Source organism: Stenella coeruleoalba (assembly GCF_951394435.1).
Source record: "Stenella coeruleoalba genome assembly, chromosome: X".
Taxonomy (NCBI): domain Eukaryota; kingdom Metazoa; phylum Chordata; class Mammalia; order Artiodactyla; family Delphinidae; genus Stenella; species Stenella coeruleoalba.
Genome location: NC_137152.1, coordinates 119,529,094 through 119,554,595, shown reverse-complemented (window position 1 = coordinate 119,554,595; position 25,502 = coordinate 119,529,094). Strand labels below are relative to the sequence as shown.

At 60.6% G+C, this 25,502-nt stretch overlaps 4 protein-coding genes across 18 annotated transcripts; 3 read left to right on the top strand and 1 right to left on the bottom strand.

The window, feature by feature from the left end:
* Positions 1 to 1,818: 1,818 nt before the first annotated feature.
* On the top strand, positions 1,819 to 5,730 carry LOC307180670 (uncharacterized protein; the record flags this gene model as incomplete). The annotated part of the gene is made up of 4 exons (XM_079911036.1): positions 1,819 to 2,141; positions 4,471 to 4,911; positions 5,182 to 5,666; positions 5,713 to 5,730. Exons 2-4 carry the CDS (start codon positions 4,542 to 4,544, stop codon positions 5,728 to 5,730), a joined length of 873 nt encoding a protein of 290 aa, XP_079767162.1. The 5' UTR covers positions 1,819 to 2,141; positions 4,471 to 4,541.
* LOC307180326 (paraneoplastic antigen Ma6F-like) lies at positions 5,682 to 8,004 on the top strand. The gene has a single exon (XM_079910514.1). It carries the CDS (start codon positions 5,733 to 5,735, stop codon positions 7,029 to 7,031), a length of 1,299 nt encoding a protein of 432 aa, XP_079766640.1. The 5' UTR covers positions 5,682 to 5,732; the 3' UTR covers positions 7,032 to 8,004.
* Positions 8,005 to 16,801: 8,797 nt separating this feature from the next.
* Positions 16,802 to 21,187, bottom strand: LOC307180511 (melanoma-associated antigen 8-like). 11 transcript variants are annotated; one of them, XM_079910840.1, is made up of 4 exons: positions 20,495 to 20,524; positions 18,464 to 18,561; positions 18,245 to 18,315; positions 16,802 to 18,170 (listed from the first exon to the last, which is right to left on the bottom strand). In XM_079910840.1, exon 4 carries the CDS (start codon positions 18,103 to 18,105, stop codon positions 17,332 to 17,334), a length of 774 nt encoding a protein of 257 aa, XP_079766966.1. In that variant the 5' UTR covers positions 18,106 to 18,170; positions 18,245 to 18,315; positions 18,464 to 18,561; positions 20,495 to 20,524; the 3' UTR covers positions 16,802 to 17,331. The 11 variants fall into 11 exon arrangements, 10 of the variants coding, with proteins under 10 accessions (XP_079766966.1, XP_079766964.1, XP_079766961.1 ...); XM_079910838.1 differs by lacking the exon at positions 20,495 to 20,524 and adding an exon at positions 18,825 to 19,205; XM_079910835.1 differs by lacking the exon at positions 20,495 to 20,524 and adding an exon at positions 18,876 to 19,205.
* Positions 21,188 to 21,828: 641 nt separating this feature from the next.
* On the top strand, positions 21,829 to 24,497 carry LOC307180455 (melanoma-associated antigen 4-like). 5 transcript variants are annotated; one of them, XM_079910730.1, is made up of 4 exons: positions 21,910 to 22,467; positions 22,782 to 22,879; positions 23,028 to 23,098; positions 23,173 to 24,497. In XM_079910730.1, the coding sequence occupies exon 4, from the start codon at positions 23,238 to 23,240 to the stop codon at positions 24,012 to 24,014; it is 777 nt and encodes a 258-aa protein (XP_079766856.1). In that variant the 5' UTR covers positions 21,910 to 22,467; positions 22,782 to 22,879; positions 23,028 to 23,098; positions 23,173 to 23,237; the 3' UTR covers positions 24,015 to 24,497. The 5 variants fall into 5 exon arrangements, with proteins under 5 accessions (XP_079766860.1, XP_079766856.1, XP_079766857.1 ...); XM_079910731.1 differs by having other exon boundaries at positions 21,910 to 22,518; XM_079910734.1 differs by lacking the exons at positions 21,910 to 22,467; positions 23,028 to 23,098 and adding an exon at positions 21,829 to 21,840.
* The last annotated feature ends 1,005 nt before the right edge of the window (positions 24,498 to 25,502 follow it).

The window sequence follows — 25,502 nt, the reverse complement described above, 5'->3', positions numbered from 1 at the left end:
GCTCACCAGACACCCCGACCCTTATACCCCCTCCCTAGCCTCTCTGAGACCCCGCCCCGTACTCCCCTCCCCAGCGTCTCTGAGACCCGGATGTCAGGAAGTGCTGCACGTGCTCATTCCGCCCTATGGCCTGCCAGGGCCAACTGTGTTCTGGGGTCCAGGCTCCCCTCAGTCCTCCCTCAGGGCCCTCACCTTGACTCCACGGAGGACCTGGGATTCTCTCCCGTGCCCACGAGACACCCCGACCCTTATACTGCCTCCCCAGCCTCTCTGAGACCCCGCCCCGTGCTCCCCCTCCTCAGCGTCTCTGAGACCCGGATGTCAGGAAGTGCTGCACGTGCTCATTCCGCCCTATGGCCTCCCAGGGCCAACTGTGTTCTGGGGTCCAGGCTCCCCTCAGTCCTCCCTCAGGGCACTCACCTTGACTCCACGGAGGACCTGGGATTCTCTCCCGTGCCCAGGAGACACCCCGACCCTTATACTGCCTCCCCAGCCTCTCTGAGACCCCGCCCCGTGCTCCCCCTCCTCAGCGTCTCTGAGACCCGGATGTCAGGAAGTGCTGGACGTGCTCATTCCGCCCTATGGCCTCCCAGGGCCAGGTCTGTTCTGGGGTCCAGGCTCCCCTCAGTCCTCCCTCAGGGCCCTCACCTTGACTCCACGGAGGACCTGGGATTCTCTCCCGTGCCCACCAGACACCCCGACCCTTATACCCCCTCCCTAGCCTCTCTGAGACCCCGCCCCGTACTCCCCTCCCCAGCGTCTCTGAGACCCGGATGTCAGGAAGTGCTGGACGTGCTCATTCCGCCCTATGGCCTCCCAGGGCCAACTCTGTTCTGGGGTCCAGGCTCTCCTCAGTCCTCCCTCAGGGCACTCACCTTGACTCCACGGAGGACCTGGGAATCTCTACCTTGCTCACCAGACACCCCGACCCTTATACCCCCTCCCTAGCCTCTCTGAGACCCCGCCCCGTACTCCCCTCCCCAGCGTCTCTGAGACCCGGATGTCAGGAAGTGCTGCACGTGCTCATCCCGCCGTTTGGCCTCCCAGGTCCCACTCTGTCCTGAGGTCCAGGCTCCCCTCAGTCCTCCCTCAGGCCCTGGGAAGTGATTAGCCCGTGAGGGGGGAGCCCTCATGAATGAGATTACCTCCCTTATAAAAGAGGCCCCAGACGGCTGCCTCATCCTCTTGTGCCATGTGAGAAGATGGCTAGTTGATACAGCTAGACAAGAAACCAGTCCATATAAAGAAGAGCTTTATTACTATTATTTATTACTCAGCCGTACAAAGGAACGAAATTGGGTCATTTGTAGAGATGTGGATGGATCTAGAGACTGTCATACAGAGTGAAGGTAGTCAGAAAGAGAGAAACAAATATCGTGTATTAATGCACATATGTGGAACCTAGATAAATGGTACAGATGAACCGGTTTGCAGGGCAGAAATAGAGACACAGACGTAGAGCACAAACATATGGGCACCAAGGTGAGAAAATGGTGGGGGCGGGCGGGGGGGGTGATGAATTGGGAGATTGGGATTGACATATGTACGCTAATAGGTATAAAATGGGTAACTCATAAGAACCTGCTGTATAAAAAAATACATAAAATAAAATTCAAAAGTTAAAACAAACCAAAGAAATAAGAATAGGTTTATGACATTATCAATCACAGTAGAAAACCACCTGTAAAGACAAATGGACGTACTTGCCACAACGGGCTCCGCATCGCCAAGTTCGCTCCCCCAACTCCGCAGCCTCGCAGGAGGCCTTCCTATTGGTGGAAGGCCAATGGGCGTGTCTTTCGCTTCCGGAGGCGCCAAGCCTTGGGACCTCAGGCCCTCAGTGCGCATGGCTACTGCTGCTTCCGTAGCAGAGCGCCTCCTCACGTGCTCTTCTGATCCAACCAGTTTCTCGGTAAAGAGACGTCTAGAACTTTCTCCCTCATCTTCCTGGGGCTTCCGGGAGCACCCGGAAGCCCACGTGGCGTTCGCACAGAGTGCCTGGGACAGTCGGCGGCACAGTTCCTGGCTGCTCTGCTGAGACGAGCTCTTCAGCCCCTCGTGAGCGGGACTCCGGAGCCATCCACAGAGTCAGAGCGAGTCAGGAGACAGGCGGGGGCTCTGCCGGGGGCTGGACTCCGCAGGTACCGGGGGCCCTGGGAAGGAGTGGAGGTCGGGGGAGGGCTACGGGCTGCTCGGTTGGGAGTGGGGGAGCGGCGGCGGAGGGTAGCGGGCTGAAGGGGGGCTGAGGGAAGGGTCCCCCAGTGAGCGGGTGAGAGGGGAGGACCGCTGGCTTCCGGGGTGGCTGGTGGGGGGCGTTCTGGAGTCGGGGTGCAGAGGGTGGGGCTAATGGCTAAGCGTGGGGGGGGGGCCTGAGCAGAGGGCTTCCTGCTGGTCGGGTGGGGCTGGCCTTGGGGGCCAGAGGAGAGGACGACTGGCTGCGGGGGTGGGGAGGACGGGACGGGACGGGACGGGACGGGAGGGGCGGGCCCCACCCCCGGGGCCGAGACGGGAGGGGAGGGCTAGCGGCTGCTGCGTGTGGCGGGAGGAAGGGGGAGCTACTCCTGGCTGAGGCGGGGGTCGATGGGGAGGACTCCCGGGCGCGGGTGCGGTAGGCGTTAGGGGAGCTCCCGGCGGGGCGGGGCGTGGGGTTGGGGGGGAGGACGCTCGTGGCAGTTAGGGGGCTCCGGCTCCCGGGTGGGCGGGGGCAAGACGGGTGGGCTCTGCGTCTGGGGTACGAGAGCGAGAGCCCCTGGCGCTGAGTGTGCTCCGGGGAGGACTCCCCGGTGTGGGGAGGTGAGAGAGGCAGTCTGACCTCTACGCATGGCGGGGCGCCCGGCTTCCAGGGCCCAGAGCGGAGCGCCACCAGCTGGTGGGTGGGGGAGGGTGTATGGAGGGGATGTAGTGCGAGGGGTCGGGGAGGAGCCGCCTGGCCACGGGGGGGCGTAAGTGAAGCTGAGAGGGGGAGGCGCTGGGGCTGCTGTGATCTGGTGGAGGCTGTTGGCCATGGCAGATGGATTTGTGGGGGTCCAGGGAGGGGCTCTGGCCCACTGCATGAGGCATCGAGAGCTTCAGGTCGCCTCTGTCCGGGTGGCACAGGAATTGCAGAGGTCGGTGGGCAGGGCAAGACCCTGGCCTCCACACAGAGTACACAGATTCTTTACGAGGGTGCTTTGCACATTCACCCGGACACGCCATACCAGAGTTGTAAAACAGTCTCCATAAATTTAGCAGTATTGCAAGTTTCCATGATAAGTTTTCTCATCACGGGGGAATTTTATTTGATGGTACTAATGATAATATATCTTCAAATATTGGGAAACCCATGGATCAAAGAGAAAAATCACAGAGGGACTTAGAAAATGTTTCCAAGTGAATACTAAAAAAGCACAACTTACCAAAATTAGTGGGAGGCAGCAAAAAGCGACAGGAGGAAACTGTATTCCTCTAAATGCTTCTGTTAGAAAAGAGTCAGGACATAAAATCAGTGAGCTAACAGTCCATTGAGAGATGCTAGAAGAAGAAGAGCAAAGGAAACATAAAATGAAGTAATAAGAGAGCTAAGAGAGGAAATCAGTGATAGAAAGCAAATTATGGACACGGTGAACAAAGCCACGCGCTTCTTTCAAAAGAGCAAGGAAACCGAGCAAGTCCTAGAACGATGAATCACGGAAACATAGAAAGAACGCTGATCCCCAATATGAGGAATGAAAGAGGGCCAACGTTACGGATCAGATGTACATTAACAAAGAGGATATAGGGGAATATTATGGGACATTATGGAAATGTTTATGCTAACAAATTGGAAGACTTGAAAAATTCCTTGGGAAAAAGGCAGCTTCCTAAAACTGAGGCCAGAAATGTAGAAAAGGTGACGAGCCTTCTATCTGTCTTTTTTAAGAAAATTATTTTATTTTATTTTATTATTGTTTCTTGAGTCGTACGCAACAAGTGCTCTTTTGTTATTATTTTTAAATTTTATTTTTACTTTTGGCTGCGTTGGGTCTTTGTTGCTGCGCGCGGGCTTTCTCTAGGTGCAGCGAGCGGGGGCTACTCTTCGTTGCGGTGCGCAGGCCTCTCATTACGGTGGCTTCTCTTGTTGCAGAGCACGGGCTCCAGGCATGTGGGCTTCAGAGGTTGTGTCACGTGGTCTCAGTAGTTGTGGCTCGTGGGCTCTAGAGCGCTGGGGTCAGTGGTTGTGGCGCGTGGGGTTAGTTGCTCCGCGGCTTGTGGGATCTTCCCGGACCGGGGATCGAACCTGTGTCCCCTGCACTGGCAGGTGGATTCTTAACCACTGCGCCACCAGGGAAGTCCCTAGCCTTCTATCTTGTAAATAAATGTAATTTATAAAAAAAAGTTTCCTAAAGTCAAACAAACCAAACAGGGCAGGGAGGTGCTCCAGGCTGCTGCTGTGAGGGGCACTAGGGTGGGCTGTGTGGCACAAACATGATTCTCTCCTCTTTGCACCCACAGGCCGATTCCCACACTTCAACAGCCTGTGCACACCTGTTTGATCGCTTCCCCCCACCCTCAGGTCCTCGAAGATGGCGATGGCTCTGGCGGTATTGCGGGACTGGTGCAGGTCGATGGGCGTGAACGCTCAGCGATCTCTGCTCATCCTGGGAATCCCAGATGACTGCAAAGACCAGGAATTCCAGGAGGCTGTGCAGGCTGCCCTGCGTTCCCTGGGCAGGTACCGAGTGCTGGGCAAGGTCTACAGAAAGGAGCTGGGGTCGAGTGTTGCCCTGGTCGAGTTTGCTGAGTGTTTAAATCGAAGCTTGCTCCCCCGCCAAATACCAGGCAAGGGAGGGCCCTGGACTGTGGTCTGCCTGCCCCAGGCCCCTGATGCTGATTCACAGGATAGACCCAGTTGCCCTGCGCAGCCCCAGGGACAAGCAGTGGTTGGCAGGGCGGGTGAGGCAGGAACTGCAGGCCACTCAGGAACTGCAGGGGAGGAGGAAGCTGCAGGGGAGGCGGGAGTCGCAGGTATGGAGGGAGACACAGGTGAGGAGGAAGCCTTAGGTGAGGAGGGAGCTGAAGGTGAGGAGGGAGCTGCAGGTGAGGAGGGAGCTGAAGGTGAGGCGGGAGCTTCAGGTGAGGAGGGAGCTGAAGGTGAGGAGGGAGGTGCAGGTGAGAAGGGAGCTGCAGGTGAGGAGGGAGCTGAAGGTGAGGAGGGAGCTGAAGGTGAGGAGGGAGGTGCAGGTGAGAAGGGAGCTGCAGGTGAGGAGGGAGCTGAAGGTGAGGAGGGAGGTGCAGGTGAGAAGGGAGCTGCAGGCGAGGAGGGAGCTGAAGGTGAGGAGGGAGCTGCAGGTGAGGAGGGAGCCTCAGGTGAGGCAGGAGCCGCAGGTGAGGAGGGAGCCTCAGATGAGGCGGGAGCTGCAGGCGAGGAAGGAGCTGCAGGTGAGGCAGGAGTTGCAGGTGAGGCAGGAGCTGAGTCAGATGAGGAAGGAGCTGCAGGTGAAGCAGGAGGTGAAGGTGAAGCAGGAGCTGAGTCAGATGAGGAAGGAGCTGCAGGTGAGGAGGGAGATGAAGGTGAGGAGGGAGCTGAAGGTGAGGAGGGAGCTGCAGGTGAGGAGGGAGCTGCAGGTGAGGAAGGAGCTGCAGGTGCGGAAGGAGCTGAGGGTCAAGCAGGAGCTGAGGGTCAAGCAGGAGCTGAAGGTGAAGCAGGAGCTGAGTCAGATGAGGAAGGAGCTGCAGGTTACAGAAATGTTGCAGGCGTGGCAGGACTTCTGAGTATGGCAGGACCCACGGGCGGGGCAACGGCTGCGCCTGAGGAAGCAGTTGTGACAGCGGCAGGCGCCATGGGTGAGGCAGGGCCCGGGACCCAGCAGTGGAGGCAGGCCTCGCAGCCCGTGCTGGACAGCATGGGCTACCAGGAGCTGGGAACCTTCTCTGGGATGGAAGAGCCGGGCCACGGGGAAGGGTCCTCTGAGAGCTGGCTGGAGCAGGCCAGCCACACGCTGCACCTGTGGCGCCACGTGTCTGAGAGGGAGAGGAGGAGGAGGCTGGTGGAGAGCTTGCGCGGCCCCGCGCTGGACCTCCTGCGCGGCCTCCTGGCGGAAGATCCCGAGCTGGCTGCCCAGGACTGCCTGGCCGCGCTGGTGCAGGTGTTTGGGAACAAGGACCCCCGGGGGAGTGCTCGGCTGAAGTTCGTGACCTGTGCCCAGCGGCCCCAGGAGACTCTCTCTGCGTACGTGATGCGCCTGGAAGGCCTGCTGCAGTCGGCCCTGGAGAAGGGGGCCATCCACCCGGCCATGGCGGACCAGGCGCGCGCCCGGCAGGTGCTGACGCGGGCCCGGCTGAACGACACGCTCCGGGACACGCTGAGGAGGCGGCGGCTGATGAGGAGGCCTCCCGGCTTTGCGGGGATGCTGCGGCTCATCCAGAAGACCGAGGCCTGGGACGCCGACCCGGCTAGCAGGGAGCACTTCCCAGGGCAGGAAGAGGCCCGTGTGGACGTTGCAGTCCTGGCAGCAGCCGCCCAGGCCGCCCCGGCCCATGAGGCCATCACCGCAGGCACCACTGCACATGGCACCAAGGCCTCCCCGGCCGGTGAAGATAGCACCGCCCAGGCCGCCCGTTCCAAGGAAGGGAGCGCCGAGGACCACCCGGCACGTGAGGAGGCCAGTGCGGCAGTTGCCGGCACTGCCAAGGCTGGCGAGGCGGCCCCTGAAGACCATGGTGCCGCCAGGGCAGCCCCTGAAGACCATGGTGCCGCCAGGGCAGCCCCTGGCCCTGGGGAGACCAGCAAGGTGTCCACGGCCACTCAGGAAGATGGAAGTGCTGCCGCCCCTGCGGGCCTAGGTCAGGCAGGACCCTCAGATGCCCCCGGGGTCCCCATGCCTGGCCGGATGGGCAGTGCTTCCCCGGTGGCTCCAGGAGGTCCTGGCTGGGAGCCAGAGGGCCTCGCCCAGGCAGGAGGCCAGGAGGCCGAGGAGACCCCCGAGGAGGGGCTCAAGCCCATCCCAGAAGAGCCGGGAAATGAGGACGGGGCTGCAGAGATGAGCCCCCCGGGGTCCACCTCGGGCCAGTAGGCTCAGCAGGCCCCAGGGCCCCCACGCTTGGAGGCAGGGGGAGGCCAGGCCTGGCAGCCTACTGGCCCCATATTAGGGGCCACTCCAGGTGCCTGGGCCTCCCTCCTGAGAGGGGACCCCTATTCATCATCCCCTGGGGCAGGTTGCTCCCTGTACTGGCAAGCCCAAATGTGTCCCTGTAGGCCCCAGAGGGACCCAGGTGTCAAGGAACCCCCCAGCCCCCGCTCCCCTCCCCCCAACACACACACCCTAGCCATCGTCCCCCCGCAGAGCCCTGAGGTGCGCCACGTGCCAGCCAAGGCTCTGGTCTCTGTGGGCCAGTGTCGTGAGCTCAACGTGTGCTTTCTGGGCATAGATTCAGGCCCAGCGCTGCCTGTTGTTGTGGAAATGTGCATGTGTTCTCCTCTGAGCGGTTCCCCCAAACCCTGCGCGGCGTGGAGACCCCGAGCCCAGTCCCAGGAGCCGGCGGGAAGGACGGGATGGACGAGGTCACAGCCAGCGCCCACCCCAGGACCTGGGAGCCCACCTGCGACCTTCGAAGGAAGACCTTGACCGGGGCTGCAGGAGGTCTGCGGGAGGCCCCCCAGGGCTTGTGTTCTGCTGGGCCACCCCGTTGTTCCTCGGGACTCCACGTCCCCGGCTCGGTGGCGTGCGCCCTGCTGTGGGACTGTCCTGTGCCCGCCATAGGGCAGGGCCAGGCCCCGGGCATGTGGGCCAGAAATGGAGGGTCTGCCCTGGGGGGAGCGGGCATGGCCGGCGCCCATCTTCCTGGCGAGAGGCCACCCGCGGGGCCCTCAGGGAGGGAGACTGTGGGGAGATGGAGGGCCGCCGGGTGGGGTGTAGCGGAGGCACCTTTTTGAGGACCCTGGGTGGGGCCGGGACCCGTGAGCTCCGGTGGCCGTTAGAAGTTCCTCTGTGTGTTGTTATGCCCTGTGTTCAATGGTTTCAGTCAATGTTTCTCTTCAATAAATTTCCCTGAACGTTTCATCTGAGTCTGGCCTCTGCTGTGGGCAATGGAGGGAAAGGGCTGCTGCGGGTGAGGGCGGGGGTCCAGAGTCCGATTCCTGCTCAGCACCCATGGGACACCTCTCCGGGGAGAGGGTAAGGTAGGCACTTTGCAGACCCAGACATCGTGAGGGTTTTTCTTCCAGTTCATAGGTGAATTGTAAAGTTTTAGCGCCCTTGACCGTGGGCCGCGTCTCGGGCGATGCTCGTGCTTGAAATCATGGGTGCTGTGCACGGCCCGGAAGGCCAGGGGACACACAGGAGGACTTCTGACCTCGTGGGTCACACGTGGGTCCGTGCACGTGTGCCTCGCCCGGGGGCTCCGGGACCAGAAGGCCGTGGCCGGTTTGCACGAGCGCTCGGCCTGTGGCTCTGCACCCGTGCACGAGTGTCTTCGTGCCCCCTGCGATGACGGGCGTGAAGCAGGAGGCTGACATGCTGACGGGCCTGCCCTTTAGGATGTCACTTCCTGGCTGGGCTGTGCTGTCACCCCCGAGCAACCGGAGCACTTCTGTGAGGGGCTGAGCGGGAGTGTGAGCCCAGGGTGCTGCCGGCCGCGCTGCACTGTCCCGTTTACGTGGCGGAGGGACACGCCGCGCTCCGCATGGCTGCGGACGAGAAGGGCCCCGCCGCGGGCAGGGCGCCCGGCTTCGGCGAGGCGCCTCTTCCTCCCGACACAGCGGCTCCGGCCCTCGGCTCAGGGAGCTGCACCCCCCAGTCCCTCGCCCTGGACCAGCCCGTGCCCGCGGGGCACCCCGACCTCAGGCTGCTGCCTGGAGAAGCCGCTTTCCAGGATTTGACGGAAGAGCCTTTGTTGAAAAGGCCTCGCACCGCCTGCGAGGCCGTGTGGGAAGGCAGCCTGATCTTCCACCCCTTTCCCAGGAAGCTGTGGACGATCGTCCACAGCAGTCGCTTTGCATCCATTGGGTGGAATGAAGACGGAACTTGCATAGGCGTCAACAGGCCGCTGTTTCAAAAGGAGGTTTTGGACAGGGGCGGCCTAGACAAGGTGTTCAAGACAGAACGTGTGGAGAGCTTCATCTGCCAGCTTAACCGCTATGGATTCAGCAAAGTGTACCAGGACATGCACACGTCCCTCTGCGTGACCAACCTGTCCACGAAGGAGCGGCCCGCCCACGTCCTGAGCGAGGTAAGGAGGGCGGGGGACGGCGGGGGAGGAGCCCTCTCCAGGGGCTGAGCCGCTGGGCCCGGGGGTGGGGGGCGGGTGCCAACCCCGGGGCCGCCTGGGACGGCGGCAGGCGTGTCGGGAGAGCTTCCTTTAAAGGTGGTACTTGGGCACCGGCGTGACGGCCGGAGCTGGAAGTGCCGCGAGCTGTGTTGGGACGTTGTTATGGGGGGACCCGAAGCGTTCTCAGCACAAGGACGTCACTTCTCTCCCTCCTCCTTTTCCCTTTTGTGTGTCTGTGTGAGGTGATGCGTGTGAACTGGACCCCCTGTGGTGATCATTTCACAGCACACACGGGCAAGGCGTCATCCTGTACTCCTGACACGTGGGCAGTGCCGCTCGTGCCTGACCCGCAGTCACAGCGGGGGACAAGAGGACACTGCTGCAACGCTGGCCCTTCCCGTCCTCCTGCTCGGGGACAGTGGCCCGCCGGGGGGAGGGGGGAGGTCTGTGTGCCCCCTTGACTCCCATAGCTCCAGAGCATCACTTGAGTGGGGGCGCAGGTCCTTTCCTGGGAAGCAGTCAGCGTCCCCGGTCTGGCCCCTGGAGGTGCTGGCCAGGGGGCGATTCGGACACTTCCTTAGAAAGCTACCGAACCTTGTTGCAGTCTCGTACCTGCAAACGCCAAGTCCCCTTTCGTGGGCCTTGTACTCGTCCTAAGGGGCCATTTTCAGTCATTTTCCAAGGGCGAAAGGTGATGGTGAGTGAGCGAGTCTCGGGGATGTCAAAGCTGGGGCACAGCGTCCTGCTGGGACCGGGTCCCGCTTTCTCCAAAGAGGCCCTGGGTCGGCTGGGGGAGGGCGCCCAGGGGCCCAGCCAGGCGGCTGCTGCTTGCGAGCAACTCTTTTGTGACTCGGGGTTTCCTTTTCTCTCTCAACTGCGACCTCAGTTACACTTCTACCACAGTCCCCTGTTTCAGAGAGACTGCCCGCACCTCCTGGTGAGGATGAAGCCCAGAGTACACACTAAACCAGCATCCGGGCAGGTGGACGGCGAGCCGGCAGCCCCGGGGCACCTCCCGGCGCTCAGTGCCGCGGAGCCGCAGGACGGCCTCCCACCGTCTCCTGAGCATATCCAGGGGACCCCGAGCTACCCGCAACTCGACCATGCCTCCGCCCTGGCCGGGACTGACTCTGTCGCTCCGGCCCCTCCTCGGACAGCAGCCGAGCCCCCCGCGCCGGATCCCAACGTGCAGGTTCTGGTCCCTCTAGTCCCTGTCCTGGCAGGGGTGGCCCAGCCAGCCGAGGTCCCCTGGCTCTGCTGCGCCTGGCCTCCCGCCCAGATGAGTCCTCCCTGGCCCGTGCCGGGCCTGGCCGCCGCACCCCCCCAAGTCCTCAGCCTTCCCCCCCCCGCGCAGCTCCCGGGGGCCGCGTTGCTGCCTCTTGCGCACCCTGGATGCCCGAGGTGGCCGCCAGGCCTGCCGCCTCCCTGACCTTGATCCGTCGGCCCCTGAGCCCCTTTGCTGCTGCTGCATGGGCTCCCGCTGTTTCCTGAAATACCCGACCCCTCCAGGCAGGCCCACAGAGGACCCTGACCAGGCAGACCCTGCAGACACACGGAGGTGGTAACGCGGCCAGAACCTTGCAGGGCAGTAAAGAGCACGGGGACATGAGAGCGATGTTCCACCCAACACGTGCTTGGCGCCTCCGTCCTGGGCGTGGCTGAGCAGTTGAGTCCCCTCAGCAGGAAACGATGACAGGTGACAGCCCACCCCCGGCCCAGTGCGGGCACCTAGCAGGTAGCCAGTGAAGCCCCTCAGACGACGTGCCTCCACTCACTAGAAAGACCCTTGAAGGGCTGGACAAGCACAAGGAAGGGCCTGGCATCCACGGGTTCACGGTTGCGGGGACACCGTTTCCAGCAGAGTCTCGATTTGACAGATGAGAAGAGCTCAGGCCTCCCCTGGTCAGAGGCCTGAAAAGAGCCCTTACTGTCCTGAGACGCACAGGTGTGGAGGTGACGGTCCCTGGCAGGGGCCTGCGGGTGTTCAGTTTGGGGGTGCTCTCTGGTGTCTGGACAGCAGGATTGAGGTTTGCTTTTCACTGTGGGTCCTGCGTCTGGAGACATTTTCCTGGTTCTCTTTTCCTTGCCTTTCGAGCTAAACACTTCAAGGGCGCCATGCTCCACCACCCTCTGGGCGCTGGGGTGTCGCGCTTATACCGCGAGTCCTTGTGGTCAGCGCCCAGTGATGTGTACAGAGCACTGAAGGCCAGGGCGCACCCCCAGCTCACAGTTGCTGCCTCCACGTGTGGGGGATGGGCCGGGGGACCTGGCCAGGACTCTGTGGCTGTCACAGCGATAGGGCGACATCCCCTCCCAAACACTGCTAAGGAGGGGGCGGGGAGCGGGAATTGCCTGGAGTTCCAGGGGTTAGGACTCCATGCTTTCACTGCGGTGGCCCGGGTTCAATCCCTGGTCGGGGATCTAAGATCCCCCAAGCCTTGTGGGGTGGCCAGAAACACAGAAAAGAAAAAAACAGGTGGGTTGGGGGAGGAGGGGAAGTAGACCCAAGGTACCAGGAATGATCCAAGCACCAGCAGCCAGAGGAGCCCCGGGTCTGCCCGGGTGAGGGATGGTCCCATCTGCCGCTCCCGTCTGTCACAATGCAACAGCTAGTGCACATCAGGGGGGTCTCTTGAGCAGCCCAACAGCAGCGCCCCAAGTGAACGATGCAAAAATGGACAGAGGGGACGGAAGAAACCGGTCTACAGTAGAAGTGGGAGACTTCGGTCCCCCCTGTGATGGATTCAAATGGATCCCCCAGCTCCCACCCCAACCATTAAGTCCACCTGTTGCAGTGCTAATCCCAAGGCGCGTGTATTTGGAGATAGCGCCCTTGGGGAAGTCAGTAAGGTTAAATGAGGTCACAAGGGTGGGGCCCCAGTCCGACAAGAGCGGTGTCCTTTGGCAAAGAGGAAGAGACACCGAAGATCTCCCTCCCTCTCTCCCTCCCTCGCCCTCTCTTCCACCCTCCCACCCTCCCTCCCTCTCTCTCTCTCCCCCTACCTTTCTCCCCCTCTCTCTTTCCCTCCCTCGCCCCCCTCCCTTTCTCTCTCTCCCTCCCTCCGTCTCTCCCTTTCACTCTCTCTCTCCCTCCCCCTCTCTCCCTCCCTCCCTCTTTCTCTCTCTCTTTCTCCCTCCTGCCCTTCTATGGCCCTGTCCATCCCTCTCTCTCCCTCCCTCCCTCCTTTCCTCCCTTTGTCTCTGCCCCTTTCTCTCCCTCCCTCCCTCTTTCTCTCTCTCTCCCTCCCTCCCTCTCTCTCCCTTTCACTCTCTCCCTCCCTCCACCTCTCTCCTACCCTCCCTCCTTCCCTCCCTTTGTCTCTCCCCCTTTCCCTCCCTCCCTCCCTCTTTCTCTCTCGCTCTCCCTCCCTCCCTCCCTACCCCCCCCCCCAACCTGTTCAGAGAAGCAGCCAAGTGAGGGACCAAGAGAAAACCAGCTGTCTGCGAGCCAGGAAGAGACGCCTTCCCTCACCTGAGACTGCACTTTCCAGCCAGTTGACGTTGGACTTCTAGCCACCAGGACTGGCACCCAGTACATTTCTGTAGTTTTAGCCACCTCCTCTGTGGGACTTGGCTATGGCAGCTCTAAGCAGACTAACACAGCCTGCTTTCATTATGGGTACAGCGACCAGACAGCACCGCAGTACGGGAATCACAGATTTGAACAGCACTGTACAAAGACTAGGTCTCATGACATGTGTAGACTATTTGCCCCAAGAACAGAGTAGACACGTGCTCGTCAAGCGTACCTAGAACGTTCTCCAGGGTACTCCACGCGTCAGGCCACACAGCATCCCTCAGTAAACTTAAGGGGATACAAACAAAAGGGCTGAAATCATACAAAGTATGTCCTCTGGCCAAAATAGAGTGAAATTAGACCTCAATAACAGAAGGAAATGTGGGAAATCTGCAAAGAGAGGGAAATTGAGCCGTGCGTCCCCAAATAACCGCATTAGTCTGGGACGATGCCAAATCCCACAGCACAGGATGAGGGGCTGAAACAGCAGACACAGATTCTCACGGTGGTTCCGACCAGGAGGCCGAGAGGGAGGGTCCAGCAGGGGTGGCTTGTACTGCGGCCGGTCTCCTTGGTTGCAGGTGGCCGTGCTCTTACCGCCCCTCACGTGGTCACCCTCTGTGCACGCACCCCCAGCCCCTGCCTTCTCTCCTTGCGTGTGCTGATCCGCTCTTCCCTCAAGGGCACCAGCCATCTTGGATTAGACCTCATCCTAATGGCCTCATTTCAACCTAAGAACCACTAACTCCAGCCACAGTGACATTCTGAGGTTCTAGGGGATTGGGGCTTCAACATGCAAATTTTGGGGGGACGCAGTTCAGTCCATAACAATAGCCCAGGGAACGTACAAGACATCACAAGGGAAACTAGAAAATACTTTGAAATGAAGAAAACACATACCAAAGGCCCCAGGACTTATGGCACGCGGCCAAAGAGGCACTTGGGACCTAAAGCTGCAAACACCCGTGTTCCAATGGAGGCGACACCTCAGATCAACCGCCTCATCTTGAACGGGGACAAGCGAGAAGACGAGGAAGGCGAGCCCAAGCATTCTGACAACAAATGTTCACGAGGAAAGAAAAACTGCACTAACCCACATACGCGGGGATCCCAAGACGTGCACTGGTCGGGAATCCTCACAACATGGGGGAGGGCGCATCCTTCTTACACACTCAGTAACAAGAGCTACAGCCACCGACCACTTCATTTGGCCCAGGCTTTTTACAAGCAGGTCACATCATGGGGAAACCCACACCAATGCTTTTGCCTGGTACTGTTAGGAGGCCCATTTTACAGATGGAGAAATCGAGGCGTAGGGAGTCTCCATGATTTGATCAGCTTGTCACTAGAAGGACTCTTATTCAAGCTAAGCATCATATGCGTGCAAAGACCCATCCCCGCACTGGCCTGACCTGTCTCCCCAACAGTCAAGGGGGATTCAGCTGTCCTCCACGGGGTCCTACTACCTGACGCCTCAGGCCACATAATGGAGAAAACACAGGGAAGCCGGGCATTAGTGCCCATGAGAGCCTGACACTGGATTCTGCCCACGTGGCCTCCCCAGCCCCATCAGGTCACCATCTCTCGTGAAATGGACACGAGGGCCAGGGAGGAGGGTGAGGGTCTAGGACTGAGGGCGTGAGGATGGAGAAGGGTCCCGGACGTGGGGGTCCGAGGCACGGCCCTCTGAAGGCGGCTCCTATGCCCAGGCTTGGGCCCTGCTCTCTCCTTCCACTGCCCACTCTGCTCCCTTCTGTCCCAGCGGCGTGGTGGCCCCACGTTCTCCTGCAGGCTCACTTCCCCGGGCACACTGGCTGTCAGGCAGGCGGCAAGCTTGCATTCAAAGCACGGGGACCGCCGGGCTGGAGGGCTCTCCGCATCCCCACGGGGCGTGAGTGTCTGTGCCCTTCAGGGCCCTGCGGATGCCCCTCCTCCTGGATGCTTGCTCACACGTGGCTTTACACCCTGCTGCTGTCTTGTGAATGTCACTTGGCTTCACACCCTGCATCCCGCCACCAACCCAGCCCTATCCCTGTGCCCAGCCCCAGCTCAGGGACCACGGACAGGCACAGGCCCGGGCCCCGCACTTGCTCACAAAGGCCCCTAAAGCAGCAGCCGGCGATATTTGCCACAGAGGAGGGTAGGCGAGAGCCAGGCAGGAGGTCAGCCCTTTGCCAAGGAGGCTGGAGCTCAGAGCAGACTTTAGCTGGGGCTGGGGAATGGGGGCTTCTCGGGAAACAGGGCCACGGCTGAGACAACTCACACCAGCCCCTCAGGGGGCAGGCTCAGCGCACGTAGAGAACGTCAGAGCTTCCCGCTGATGGGCAGCAGCTCCCGTGTGCCCTGCACCGCCCTGGTCAGGACTGGCTGTGTGCCGGGGTGATGTGTGCTCGTCCAGAGTCTACTGGGGAGGGCGCTGCTGCCCCCCTGAAAAGTGTCTCCCTGAATGTCCCTGGGGCGCTCTTGGCGTGTCCCGGCCGCTGCTGCGCCGCCTGCCACGGCCGTCCCTGGGCTAGCACTGCCCCCCATCAGTCAGTTCACTGCACGAACGGGCACTAGGAATCCCTGCTTTCCCCCGGGAGTGCTTACCATTTGTGATGACAAAATCCCCTTCTTTTCCGGCAGGAGTGTCTGAGCAGGTTCCATTGGCCCTGAAATTCTCCACCTTTTCCAAGTGCCCACCTGCTATATGGCAGGTGCTTCAAATCCAGGATCCCACGTAATGTTCACGTTGTCGTACGGCGCTCAGCAGGGAGGGCTGCCTCTTTAGCCCCCGGCGCCGTCTGCACCTCCCACTGCAGTGACCTCCCAATCCCATTAGGCCCAGGAGTTGCCTCTTCCTTTCGATGCCAGGTCACAGCCCAAACCTGTGGGTCTCTGATGCCGCCATATTTCTGCACCTGCCTGAACGCGGGGACACTGGCGGACGTTGCTTCTTAGTGGCTAGGACTTATTTCTAGTATTATTCTGATCCCAGACTCTGTCCTTCTCCCCTCTGGAAATTGCTTTCTTTTCATGACATCTCAGAGAATTTGCAGCTCCATAGGAAACGGAATAGAAAACCAGTCAAAATTGCTGTTCTGTGTGTTTTACTCCTGGAGGATTTATTATTCAATTTGGATGTGTATGTGTGTGTGTGTGTGTGTGTGTGTGTGAGTGTGTGTGTGTCTGTCGGCATGGAGGGAAGGGTGGTGATTTCCCCAGCTGGGTGCAGCTCACGCGAAGCTCCCAGGATTCCAGTCACACGGCGACTCCTTTCCACTTCGGCAGCCTCTCTTCTTTCAAACCCCCTATTTTCATTCATTTCATCCCACTGAAATCTAGACCTTGCTCACAAGTGGCCAAAGGAAACTCCAGGTGACTAAAATGGTCGTTTCCATACAGTTGGTAATTGGCTCTCCCAGGGCAGGGAGAGGAGGGCCAGCCCCGGGAATACCGAGCAGGGCTTCAAAGAGCAAGACCCTCATTTCTCTGGAAATCCTTGCAGATGGCGGCTATGAAACACCTACCTCTTCACTGTGGCCCACTGCAATGCAACAAGAGCCAGCACCCCTTCCTTCCTGCCCCAGGGCGAGACTTCTCTCGGCTTCATCCACGACCCGGAAGGACATCTCACAGCAATGTCCCATTTCAGACTTTCCCCTGCAACCCAAGACACACCCTCTGCATGTCTGGCTGCTGCCACCACCCAGCTTCATCACCATCACCTCCCACAGAAGGAACCCCCACTTCCCAAAGGCCCGAAGTGCCCTGGCTCGGGGCACTTAACACTCCAGGGCTCGCTCCTGGAGCCCCACCGCCTCGTCCCACGTTGTCTTATTCTGTGGGACTTAGGGGACGTCTCACCACCTTCCTCATGTGACAGTGGCTCCTAGACCATCACTCTAGGTGTGGGTGTGTCCTGCTTTTCCTAGCGTTCCCGCTACTAACACAGGCCCTTCCGGAGAGCAGAGGCTCCGTGGAGGTCTGCGGAATAAACAAGCCAGTGGGCAGGGGGCTTATTGACGCAGATGAACCTTCTCCTACTTTCTTAAAATACCCGTGCAAATCCAACTCAACAGAGATAGTTCGTTTTATTTACAGAATGACAGACAAGACAGGGAAGCAAGAATTGGAACAACAATGACTCTTATTTTTCTATTTCTTCTCCCATCTATATCACTGCTAAGTACTTCCACATTTCCAGAGCAGTTCTGATTCCAATTCCCTGTTATCTTGTACACGGTCACAAAACGAACTGGGAGATTTCCCAACCTCTCTTACAAAACAGCAAAACTCTTGTTCTTGAACTGAATTAGTGCAAATACCTGAGGGATTAACGTCATACACAAAGTTAGACACTGAAGCTTGTTTAGTGTTCTATTCAAAGAACCAACATTTGAAAAATTCCTAAAGAAAACAGACATGGAAGTCCATGTCAACATACACAACAGGAACCCAAAATGCTGCACACCGGCTTCCCCCAACTCGCCCGGCTCTCACTGCTTAGAAGGCTGACCGCTCCCTCTTCAAACTCAGAGTGAAGGAGCAACCCCCCTTCCTGCCCCACGGGAGAAGCTGCTGGACGTGGGACTGGCTGCTGCACTGGCTCAGGCTCCCTCTTCCTCATCGCTCACACTCCCTGCAGACACGGATGGGAAGAACCTGGGAGCCATGCTATTGATCCTGAGCAGATGCTGCAGGACCTGACACTCGCTGGCCTCCGCGTAGGCCCGGGCACCCCACAGGAACTCGTAGCGGGCAGGGTCGCTGTGGGGCACCTGCCGGTACTTCAGGTAGCCCGTCTGCACCCACACTTCGGTGAGCAGCTCCCTCCCGCCACAAAACCCCAGGGTGCCTAGCATTCCCCACACCTCCTCCTCAGGGACGCGGTCACCAAACAGGGTGACCATGGTCAGGACCAGCAGAGGGAGGCTGGCGGCGGGCGTGCGCTGCCAGTCGCTCAGCACTGCATCCCAGGTGAGGCCCAGGGTGGGGACCAGGACGTAGGTGCGCTCGCGGGGGTCCACCTCCTCCACGTCCACGCCAAACAGCAGCTGCAGGCACTCGCAAACGAGGCGGAAGACCACGGGGAAGTGGTCCCGATGCTCCCGGACGACCGTACTCAGCATCTCCGCCTCGGAGGTCGGCTCCCCGGTACGAAACTTGACGAGCAGGAACCCCACCAGGTCAGCCATCAGCGCAACAAGTGCCTCGCGGGACAAGGGATCGGCATAGGCGGAGAAGGAGGGGGCGCCAGGGGAGGCGGAGGACGAGGGGGATGCGGCCTCCTCCCCCGCAGCCCCCAGCAGCGGCGCCTCCACAGGACCCTGGGCCAGGACTGGGGCCTCAAGGTCGGCCTCAGGCTGGCGGAGCTCACTCATCTCGACCGGGGGCCTGATCACTGGGGTCGGGCCGCCCACGGGAGTGTGGGCAGGGGACCTCGTACCTGGGGAAGAGAGGGGGTGTGAGCGGCCTCGGCGGAGAAAGGCACCCTGGGCAGCCCTGACAAAGGCCACTTACAGGTCTCGTCTCAAGGGCTGCCCTCGGGCCTCACAGGGGCGCTCCTCCCGGGTGGCCTGTCCCCTGCCAACCTGAAGAAGGAAGTGAGGGGGCTCCTCAGGGTGCAGCCAGCACGGCCCCAGGTTCTGGGGCTGACAGGGCGGTGGGGTGACTTGGGTGTTGTGGGGTCCCCTCTGTTCTGGGAGGGGGAGCCCCTGGGTACACACTCAGGGCACGCACCTCCCCTTGGCTCCTGGCGCTGCCTGGGCCTCCTCTGCTCTGTGCCCTGAGGACACGGTCCTCAGACCTGGGCCTTCGCCTCCCGGTTCCTGGAGCCCCTGTAAGAGGAATGGAGGGCGCACCTCTTGTGTACACTGTGGCACAGCTCTGGGCCTCGGTGCTGGTAGGAGGATTGGGCCGGACTCTGTGAGGTCCCCCCAGTGCTGAGTTCTGGGGTGGGTGGTCCCCTCGGGGTCGCTCGTCGTGCTCACTGTTCCCCTTAAGGGCCTGGACCCTCCCCTTTGCAGGCCGGAGGGGAAACTCAGAACAGGACCCCGAATCTGAACAGAAAGCAGTGAGGGGGCCCCACAGGTGGCCGCACCTGCCCAGGGCCTCCCGAGGGTCCTAGGATGGGGAGATGCTGGGTCCTCACCTCCTCCTCACATCCTGCCTGGCCTCCCAGCGCTGACCACAGGGGCAGGTTTCTGTTGAGGCCCCTGTTCCAGGGCTGGGGGTCTGCTCAGTCCTCCCTCGGGGTCCTGGGAGTCCACCTTCTGTGGACCTGAAGGCTCACCCCTCACACCAAACACCTGACCTCCTGAGGACCCCGACCCAGAGGTCAGGAAACATCTCATCTGCTGACCGTGCTCTGGCGCCTCCAAGGCCCCCGCGGAAGGGCAAAGGATCTCTCCCTGTCTTGGGGTCTAACGTCCTCAGTCCTTCCTTCCTCGCGTGCAGGCTGGACTCTGGGCAGGACCTGGGATTGTCCCGTCTGCCAGTGTGAGTCCCTGCTCCTTATACCAGGTCTCCAGTCTCTCCGAGACCCTGACGTCAGGACGTCAGGACAGGCCTACCGTGCTCATCCCACCCCGGGGCCTCCCACGGCCACCTGCAAGGGCGGTGATCTGGTGGGTCCCTTTTGTCCTCCCTCAGGGTCCCCTCAGTCCTGCCTAAGGGCCCTAACCTTAGTCCGCCAGGGACCTGACATTTTACCCTCTGCCCTCATGAGACCCCGCCCCTTATCCCAGGTCCCCAGCTTCTCTGACACACTGATGTCAGGAAGTGCTGCACGTGACGGCCTCCCAGGGCCAACTGAGTTCTGGGTTGCAGGCTGCCCTCAGTGCTCCCTCAGGGCCCTCACCTTGACTCCACACAGGACCTGCGATTCTCCGCAGTGCCCAGCAGACACCCCGCCCCTTATACCCCCTCTGCAGCCACTCTGATACCCCGCCCCGTGCTCCCCCTCTCCAGGGTGTCTGAGACCCGGATGTCAGGAAGTGCTGCACGTGCTCACCCCGCCCTATGGCCTCCCAGGGCCAACTCTGTTCTGGGGTCCAGGCTCCCCTCAGTCCTCCCTCAGGGCACTCACCTTGACTCCACGCAGGACCTGGGATTCTCTCCCGTACCCATCAGACACCCCGACCTTTATACCGCCTACCCAGCCTCTCTGAGACCCTGCCCCGTGCTCCCCCACCCCAGCGCCTCTGAGACCCGGATGTCAGGAACTGCTCTACGTGCTCATCCCGCCCTATGGCCGCCCAGGACCAACTCTGTTCTGGGGTCCAGGCTCTGTTAAGTCTTCCCTCAGGGCCCTCACCTTGACTCCACGGAGAACCTGGGAATCTCTACCTTGCTCACCAGACACCCCGACCCTTATACCCCCTCCCTAGCCTCTCTGAGACCCCGCCCCGTACTCCCCTCCCCAGCGTCTCTGAGACCCGGATGTCAGGAAGTGCTGCACGTGCTCATTCCGCCCTATGGCCTCCCAGGGCCAACTGTGTTCTGGGGTCCAGGCTCCCCTCAGTCCTCCCTCAGGGCCCTCACCTTGACTCCACGGAGGACCTGGGATTCTCTCCCGTGCCCACGAGACACCCCGACCCTTATACTGCCTCCCCAGCCTCTCTGAGACCCCGCCCCGTGCTCCCCATCCGCAGCGTCTCTGAGACCCGGATGTCAGGAAGTGCTGCACTTGTTCATCCCGCCCTATGGTCTCCAAGGGCCAACTCTGTTCTGGGATCCAGGCTCCCCTCAGTCCACCCTCACTGCGCTCACCTTAACTCAAAGCAGGACCTGGGATTCTCTCCCACGCCCACCAGACACCCCGACCCTTATACCGCCTCCCCAGCCTCTCTGAGACCCCGCCCCGTACTCCCCTCCCCAGCGTCTCTGAGACCCGGATGTCAGGAAGTGCTGCATGTGCTCATTTCGCCCTATGGCCTCCTAGGGCCAACTCTGTTGTGGCGTCCAGGCTCCCCTCAGTCCTCCCTCAGGGCCCTCACCTTGACTCCACGGAGGACCTGGGATTCTCTCCCGTGCCCACCAGACACCCCGACCCTTATACCCACTTCCCAGCCTCTCTGAGACCCCGCCCCGTACTCCCCTCCCCAGCGTCTCTGAGACCCGGATGTCAGGAAGTGCTGCACGTGCTCATTCCGCCCTATGGCCTTCCAGGGCCAACTGTGTTCTGGGGTCCAGGCTCCCCTCAGTCCTCCCTCAGGGCCCTCACCTTGACTCCACGGAGGACCTGGGATTCTCTCCCGTGCCCACCAGACACTCCGACCCTTATACCCCCTCCCTAGCCTCTCTGAGACCCCGCCCCGTACTCCCCTCCCCAGCGTCTCTGAGACCCGGATGTCAGGAAGTGCTGCACGTGCTCATTCTGCTCTATGGCCTCCCAGGGCCAACTCTGCTCTGGGGTCCAGGCTCCCCTCAGTCCTCCGTCAGGGCACTCACCCTGTCTCAACGAAGGACCTGGGATTCTCTCCCATGCCCACGAGACACCCCGACCCTTATACTGCCTCCCCAGCCTCTCTGAGACCCCGCCCCTCAGCGTCTCTGAGACCCGGATGTCAGGAAGTGCTGCACGTGCTCATCCCGCCCTATGGCCTCCCAGGGCCAACTCTGTTCTGGGGTCCAAGCTCCCTTCAGTCCTCCCTGAGGGCGCTCACCTTGACTCAACGCAAGACGTGGGATTCTCTTCCATGCCCACCAGACACCCCGACCCTTATACGCCTTCCCCAGCGTCTCTAAAACCCGGATGTCTGGAAGTGCCACACTTGTTCATCCCGCCCTATGGCCTCCCAGGGCCAACTCTGTTCTGGGGTTCAGGCTCCCCTCAGTCCTCCCTTAGGGCTCTCACCTTGGTTCCACGCAGGACCTGGGATTCTCTCCTGTGCCCGCCTGAGACCCCGCCCCTTATACCCGCTCCACAGTCTCTGTCAGACCCTCACCCTTATACCCTTCCCTGCCTTCAGCCCTGGGAGGCCCTGGGGCGGAATGAGCACTTGGCAGCGAGTCCTCACTTATGTATCCGGGTCTCAGAGAGGCTTCGGAACAGGTATAAGCGTCCGCTCTCAGGTGTGCTATGGCTAGAATTCCAGGTCCTGCGTGGAGTCAGGGTGAGGGCCCTGAGGGAGGACTGAGGAAAACGTGGACCCCAGAACAGAGTTGGCCCCTTGAGGTCATAGGACGGGATGAGCACATCAGCACTTCCTGACTTCCGGGTCTCAGAGAAGCTGGGGACCTGGGATAAGGGGTAGGGTCGCATGAGGGCAGAGGGTAAAATGTCAGGTCCCTGGTGGACTAAGGCCCCGGGGCGGGATGAGCACGGTAGGCCTGTCCTGACGTCCTGACGTCAGGGTCTCGGAGAGACTGGAGACCTGGTATAAGGAGCAGGGACTCACACTGGCAGACGGGACAATCCCAGGTCCTGCCCAGAGCCCAGCCTGCACGCGAGGAAGGAAGGACTGAGGACGTTAGACCCCAACACAGGGAGGGATCCTTTGCCCTTCCGCGGGGGCCTTGGAGGCGCCAGAGCGCGGTCAGCAGATGTTTCCTGACCTCTGGGTCGGGGTCCTCAGGAGGTCAGGTGTTTGGTGTGAGGGGTGAGCCTTCAGGTCCACAGAGGGTGGACTCCCAGGACCCCGAGGGAGGACTGAGCAGACCCCCAGCCCTGGAACAGGGGCCTCAACAGAAACCTGCCCCTGTGGTCAGCGCTGGGAGGCCAGGCAGGATGTGAGGAGGAGGTGAGGACCCAGCATCTCCCCATCCTAGGACCCTCGGGAGGCCCTGGGCAGGTGCGGCCACCTGTGGGGCCCCCTCACTGCTTTCTGTTCAGATTCGGGGTCCTGTTCTGAGTTTCCCCTCCGGCCTGCAAAGGGGAGGGTCCAGGCCCTTAAGGGGAACAGTGAGCACGACGAGCGACCCCGAGGGGACCACCCACCCCAGAACTCAGCACTGGGGGGACCTCACAGAGTCCGGCCCAATCCTCCTACCAGCACCGAGGCCCAGAGCTGTGCCACAGTGTACACAAGAGGTGCGCCCTCCATTCCTCTTACAGGGGCTCCAGGAACCGGGAGGCGAAGGCCCAGGTCTGAGGACCGTGTCCTCAGGGCACAGAGCAGAGGAGGCCCAGGCAGCGCCAGGAGCCAAGGGGAGGTGCGTGCCCTGAGTGTGTACCCAGGGGCTCCCCCTCCCAGAACAGAGGGGACCCCACAACACCCAAGTCACCCCACCGCCCTGTCAGCCCCAGAACCTGGGGCCGTGCTGGCTGCACCCTGAGGAGCCCCCTCACTTCCTTCTTCAGGTTGGCAGGGGACAGGCCACCCGGGAGGAGCGCCCCTGTGAGGCCCGAGGGCAGCCCTTGAGACGAGACCTGTAAGTGGCCTTTTTCAGGGCTGCCCAGGGTGCCTTTCTCTGCCGAGGCCGCTCACACCCCCTCTCTACCCCAGGTACGAGGTCCCCTGCCCACACTCCCGTGGGCGGCCCGACCCCAGTGATCAGGCCCCCGGTCGAGATGAGTGAGCTCCGCCAGCCTGAGGCCGACCTTGAGGCCCCAGTCCCGGCCCAGGGTCCGGTGGAGGCGCCGCTGCTGGGGGCTGCGGGGGAGGAGGCCGCATCCCCCTCGTCCTCTGCCTCCCCTGGCGCCCCCTCCTTCACCGCCTATGCCGAGCCCTTGTCCCGCGAGGCACATGTTGTGCTGATGGCTGACCTGGTGGGGTTCCTGCTCGTCAAGTTTCGTACCGGGGAGCCGACCTCCGAGGCGGAGATGCTGAGTACGGTCGTCCGGGAGCATCGGGACCACTTCCCCGTCGTCTTCCACCTCGTTTGCGAGTGCCTGCAGCTGACGTTTGGCTTGGCCGTGAAGGAGGTGGACCCCCGCGAGCGCACCTACGTCCTGGTCCCCACCCTGGGCCTCACCTGGGATGCAGTGCTGAGGGCCGGGCAGCGCACGCCCAAGGCCGGCCTCCTGGTGCCGGTCCTGGGCGTGATCACCCTGTTCGGTGACCGCGCCCCTGAGGAGGAGGTGTGGGGAGTGCTCGGCCACATGGGGGTGTGTGCCGGGAGGGAGTCCTGCATCTATGGGGAGCCCAGGGAGCTGCTCACCAAAGTGTGGGTGCAGGAGGGCTACCTGGAGTACCGGCAGGTGCCCCACAGCGACCCTGCCCGCTACGAGTTCCTGTGGCGTGCCCGGGCCTACGCGGAGACCAGCAAGTGGCAGGTCCTGGAGCATCTGCTCAGGGTCAGTCGCTTGGATCCCAGGTCCTCCCATCCCTGTGTGCAGGGGGTGTGAGCCACGAGGAAGAGGGAGCCTGAGCCAGAGCAGCAGCCAGGCTCCTTCCAGGCCCAAGTTCACTGGTAGCAAGTGAGGCTGGTCCTTCACTCTGCGTTTGAAGAGAGAGCGGTCGAGTTTCCAAGTAGTGAGGGCCCCTGCGAGTGGGGGGAACATGGTGTGTAGCATCTTTGGGTTCCTCTTGTGTAAGATGACATGGAATATCACCTGTGTTTTCTTTAGGAGTTTTTTAAATGTTATTCCGTTTAATGGAAGACTAAACAAGCTTCAGTGTCTAACTTTGTGAATGACATTGATTAGAATGTGTTTATAATTACCCAGTTTAAGAACAAGAGTTTTGCTCTTTTGTAAAAGAGACTGGGAAATCTCCCATTTCATTTTGTGACCCTGAAGCAGATAACACGGAATTGGAATCAGGACTGCTCTGGACATGTGAAAGTACTTAGCAGTAATGTAGACGGGGGAAGAATTAGAAAAATAAAAGTAATCGTAGTGAGTTTTTGCTTCTTATCCTGCTTGTCTGTCATTCTGGAAAACTAAGCTATCTCTGTTTAGTTGGATTTGCACGGGTATTTTAAGAAAGTAGGAGAAGGTTCATCTGCGTCAATAAGCCCCCTGCCCACTGGCTTGTTTATTCCGCAGACCTCCACGGAGCCTCTGCTCTCCGGAAGGCCCTGTGTTAGTAGCGGGAACGCTAGGAAAAGCAGGACACACCCACACCTAGAGTGATGGTCTAGGAGCCGCTGTCACATGAGGAAGGTGGTGAGACGTCCCCTAAGTCCCACAGAACAAGTCCACATGGGACGAGGCGGTGGGGCTCCAGGAGCGAGCCCTGGAGTGTTAAGTGCCCCGAGCCAGGGCAGTTTGGGGCTTTGGGAAGCGGGGCTTCCTTCTGTGGGGAGGTGATGGTGATGAAGCTGGGTGGTGGCAGCAGCCAGACCTGCAGGCGGTGTGTTTGGGGGGAAAGTCTGAAATGCGACATTACTGTGAGGTGTCCTTCTGGATCACGGATGAACCCGAGAGAAATCTCATACTCGGGCAGGAAGGAAGGGGTCCCGGCTCTTGTTGCATTGCAGTTGACCATAGTGAAGAAGTAGGTGTTATATAGGCAACAGCTGGAGAAACGCGGTCATACTCCCTTGACGTGATGCCCAGAGTCCGTGGACAGGCCCTCTTTCCCCTGTTCCTGGGGGAACCAGAACCCAAGGTGCTAATTAGCTTTAATCATTATCGTGACTGTACTTTGGCAATTGTAATCAAGGACTCGATGTCTGGTGGGGCTGAAATGAAGCAAAGGAACGGTTTGGATGGAAGAGCATCTGGGAGGGATGCAAAGCCTTGTTCCTCGATTCTATTTCCTGGAGCTTCGTGTCGTATCTCGCTGGGAACACCCCTCCGCACCCGAATTTAACACACCCTCTAACTGGGAAAATTTCCTTAGTTTTATTGATGAAACATCTTGTTTGGCTAATTAGCTTTTCCACATCC

Excerpts from the sequence above, each read along its gene's own strand:
- LOC307180326 (XM_079910514.1), top strand. The coding sequence starts at position 5,733 with ATGGCAGGACCCACGGGCGGGGCAACGGCTGCGCCTGAGGAAGCAGTT.
- LOC307180511 (XM_079910833.1), bottom strand. The coding sequence starts at position 18,105 with ATGAGTGAGCTCCGCCAGCCTGAGGCCGACCTTGAGGCCCCAGTCCTG.
- LOC307180455 (XM_079910734.1), top strand. The coding sequence starts at position 23,238 with ATGAGTGAGCTCCGCCAGCCTGAGGCCGACCTTGAGGCCCCAGTCCCG.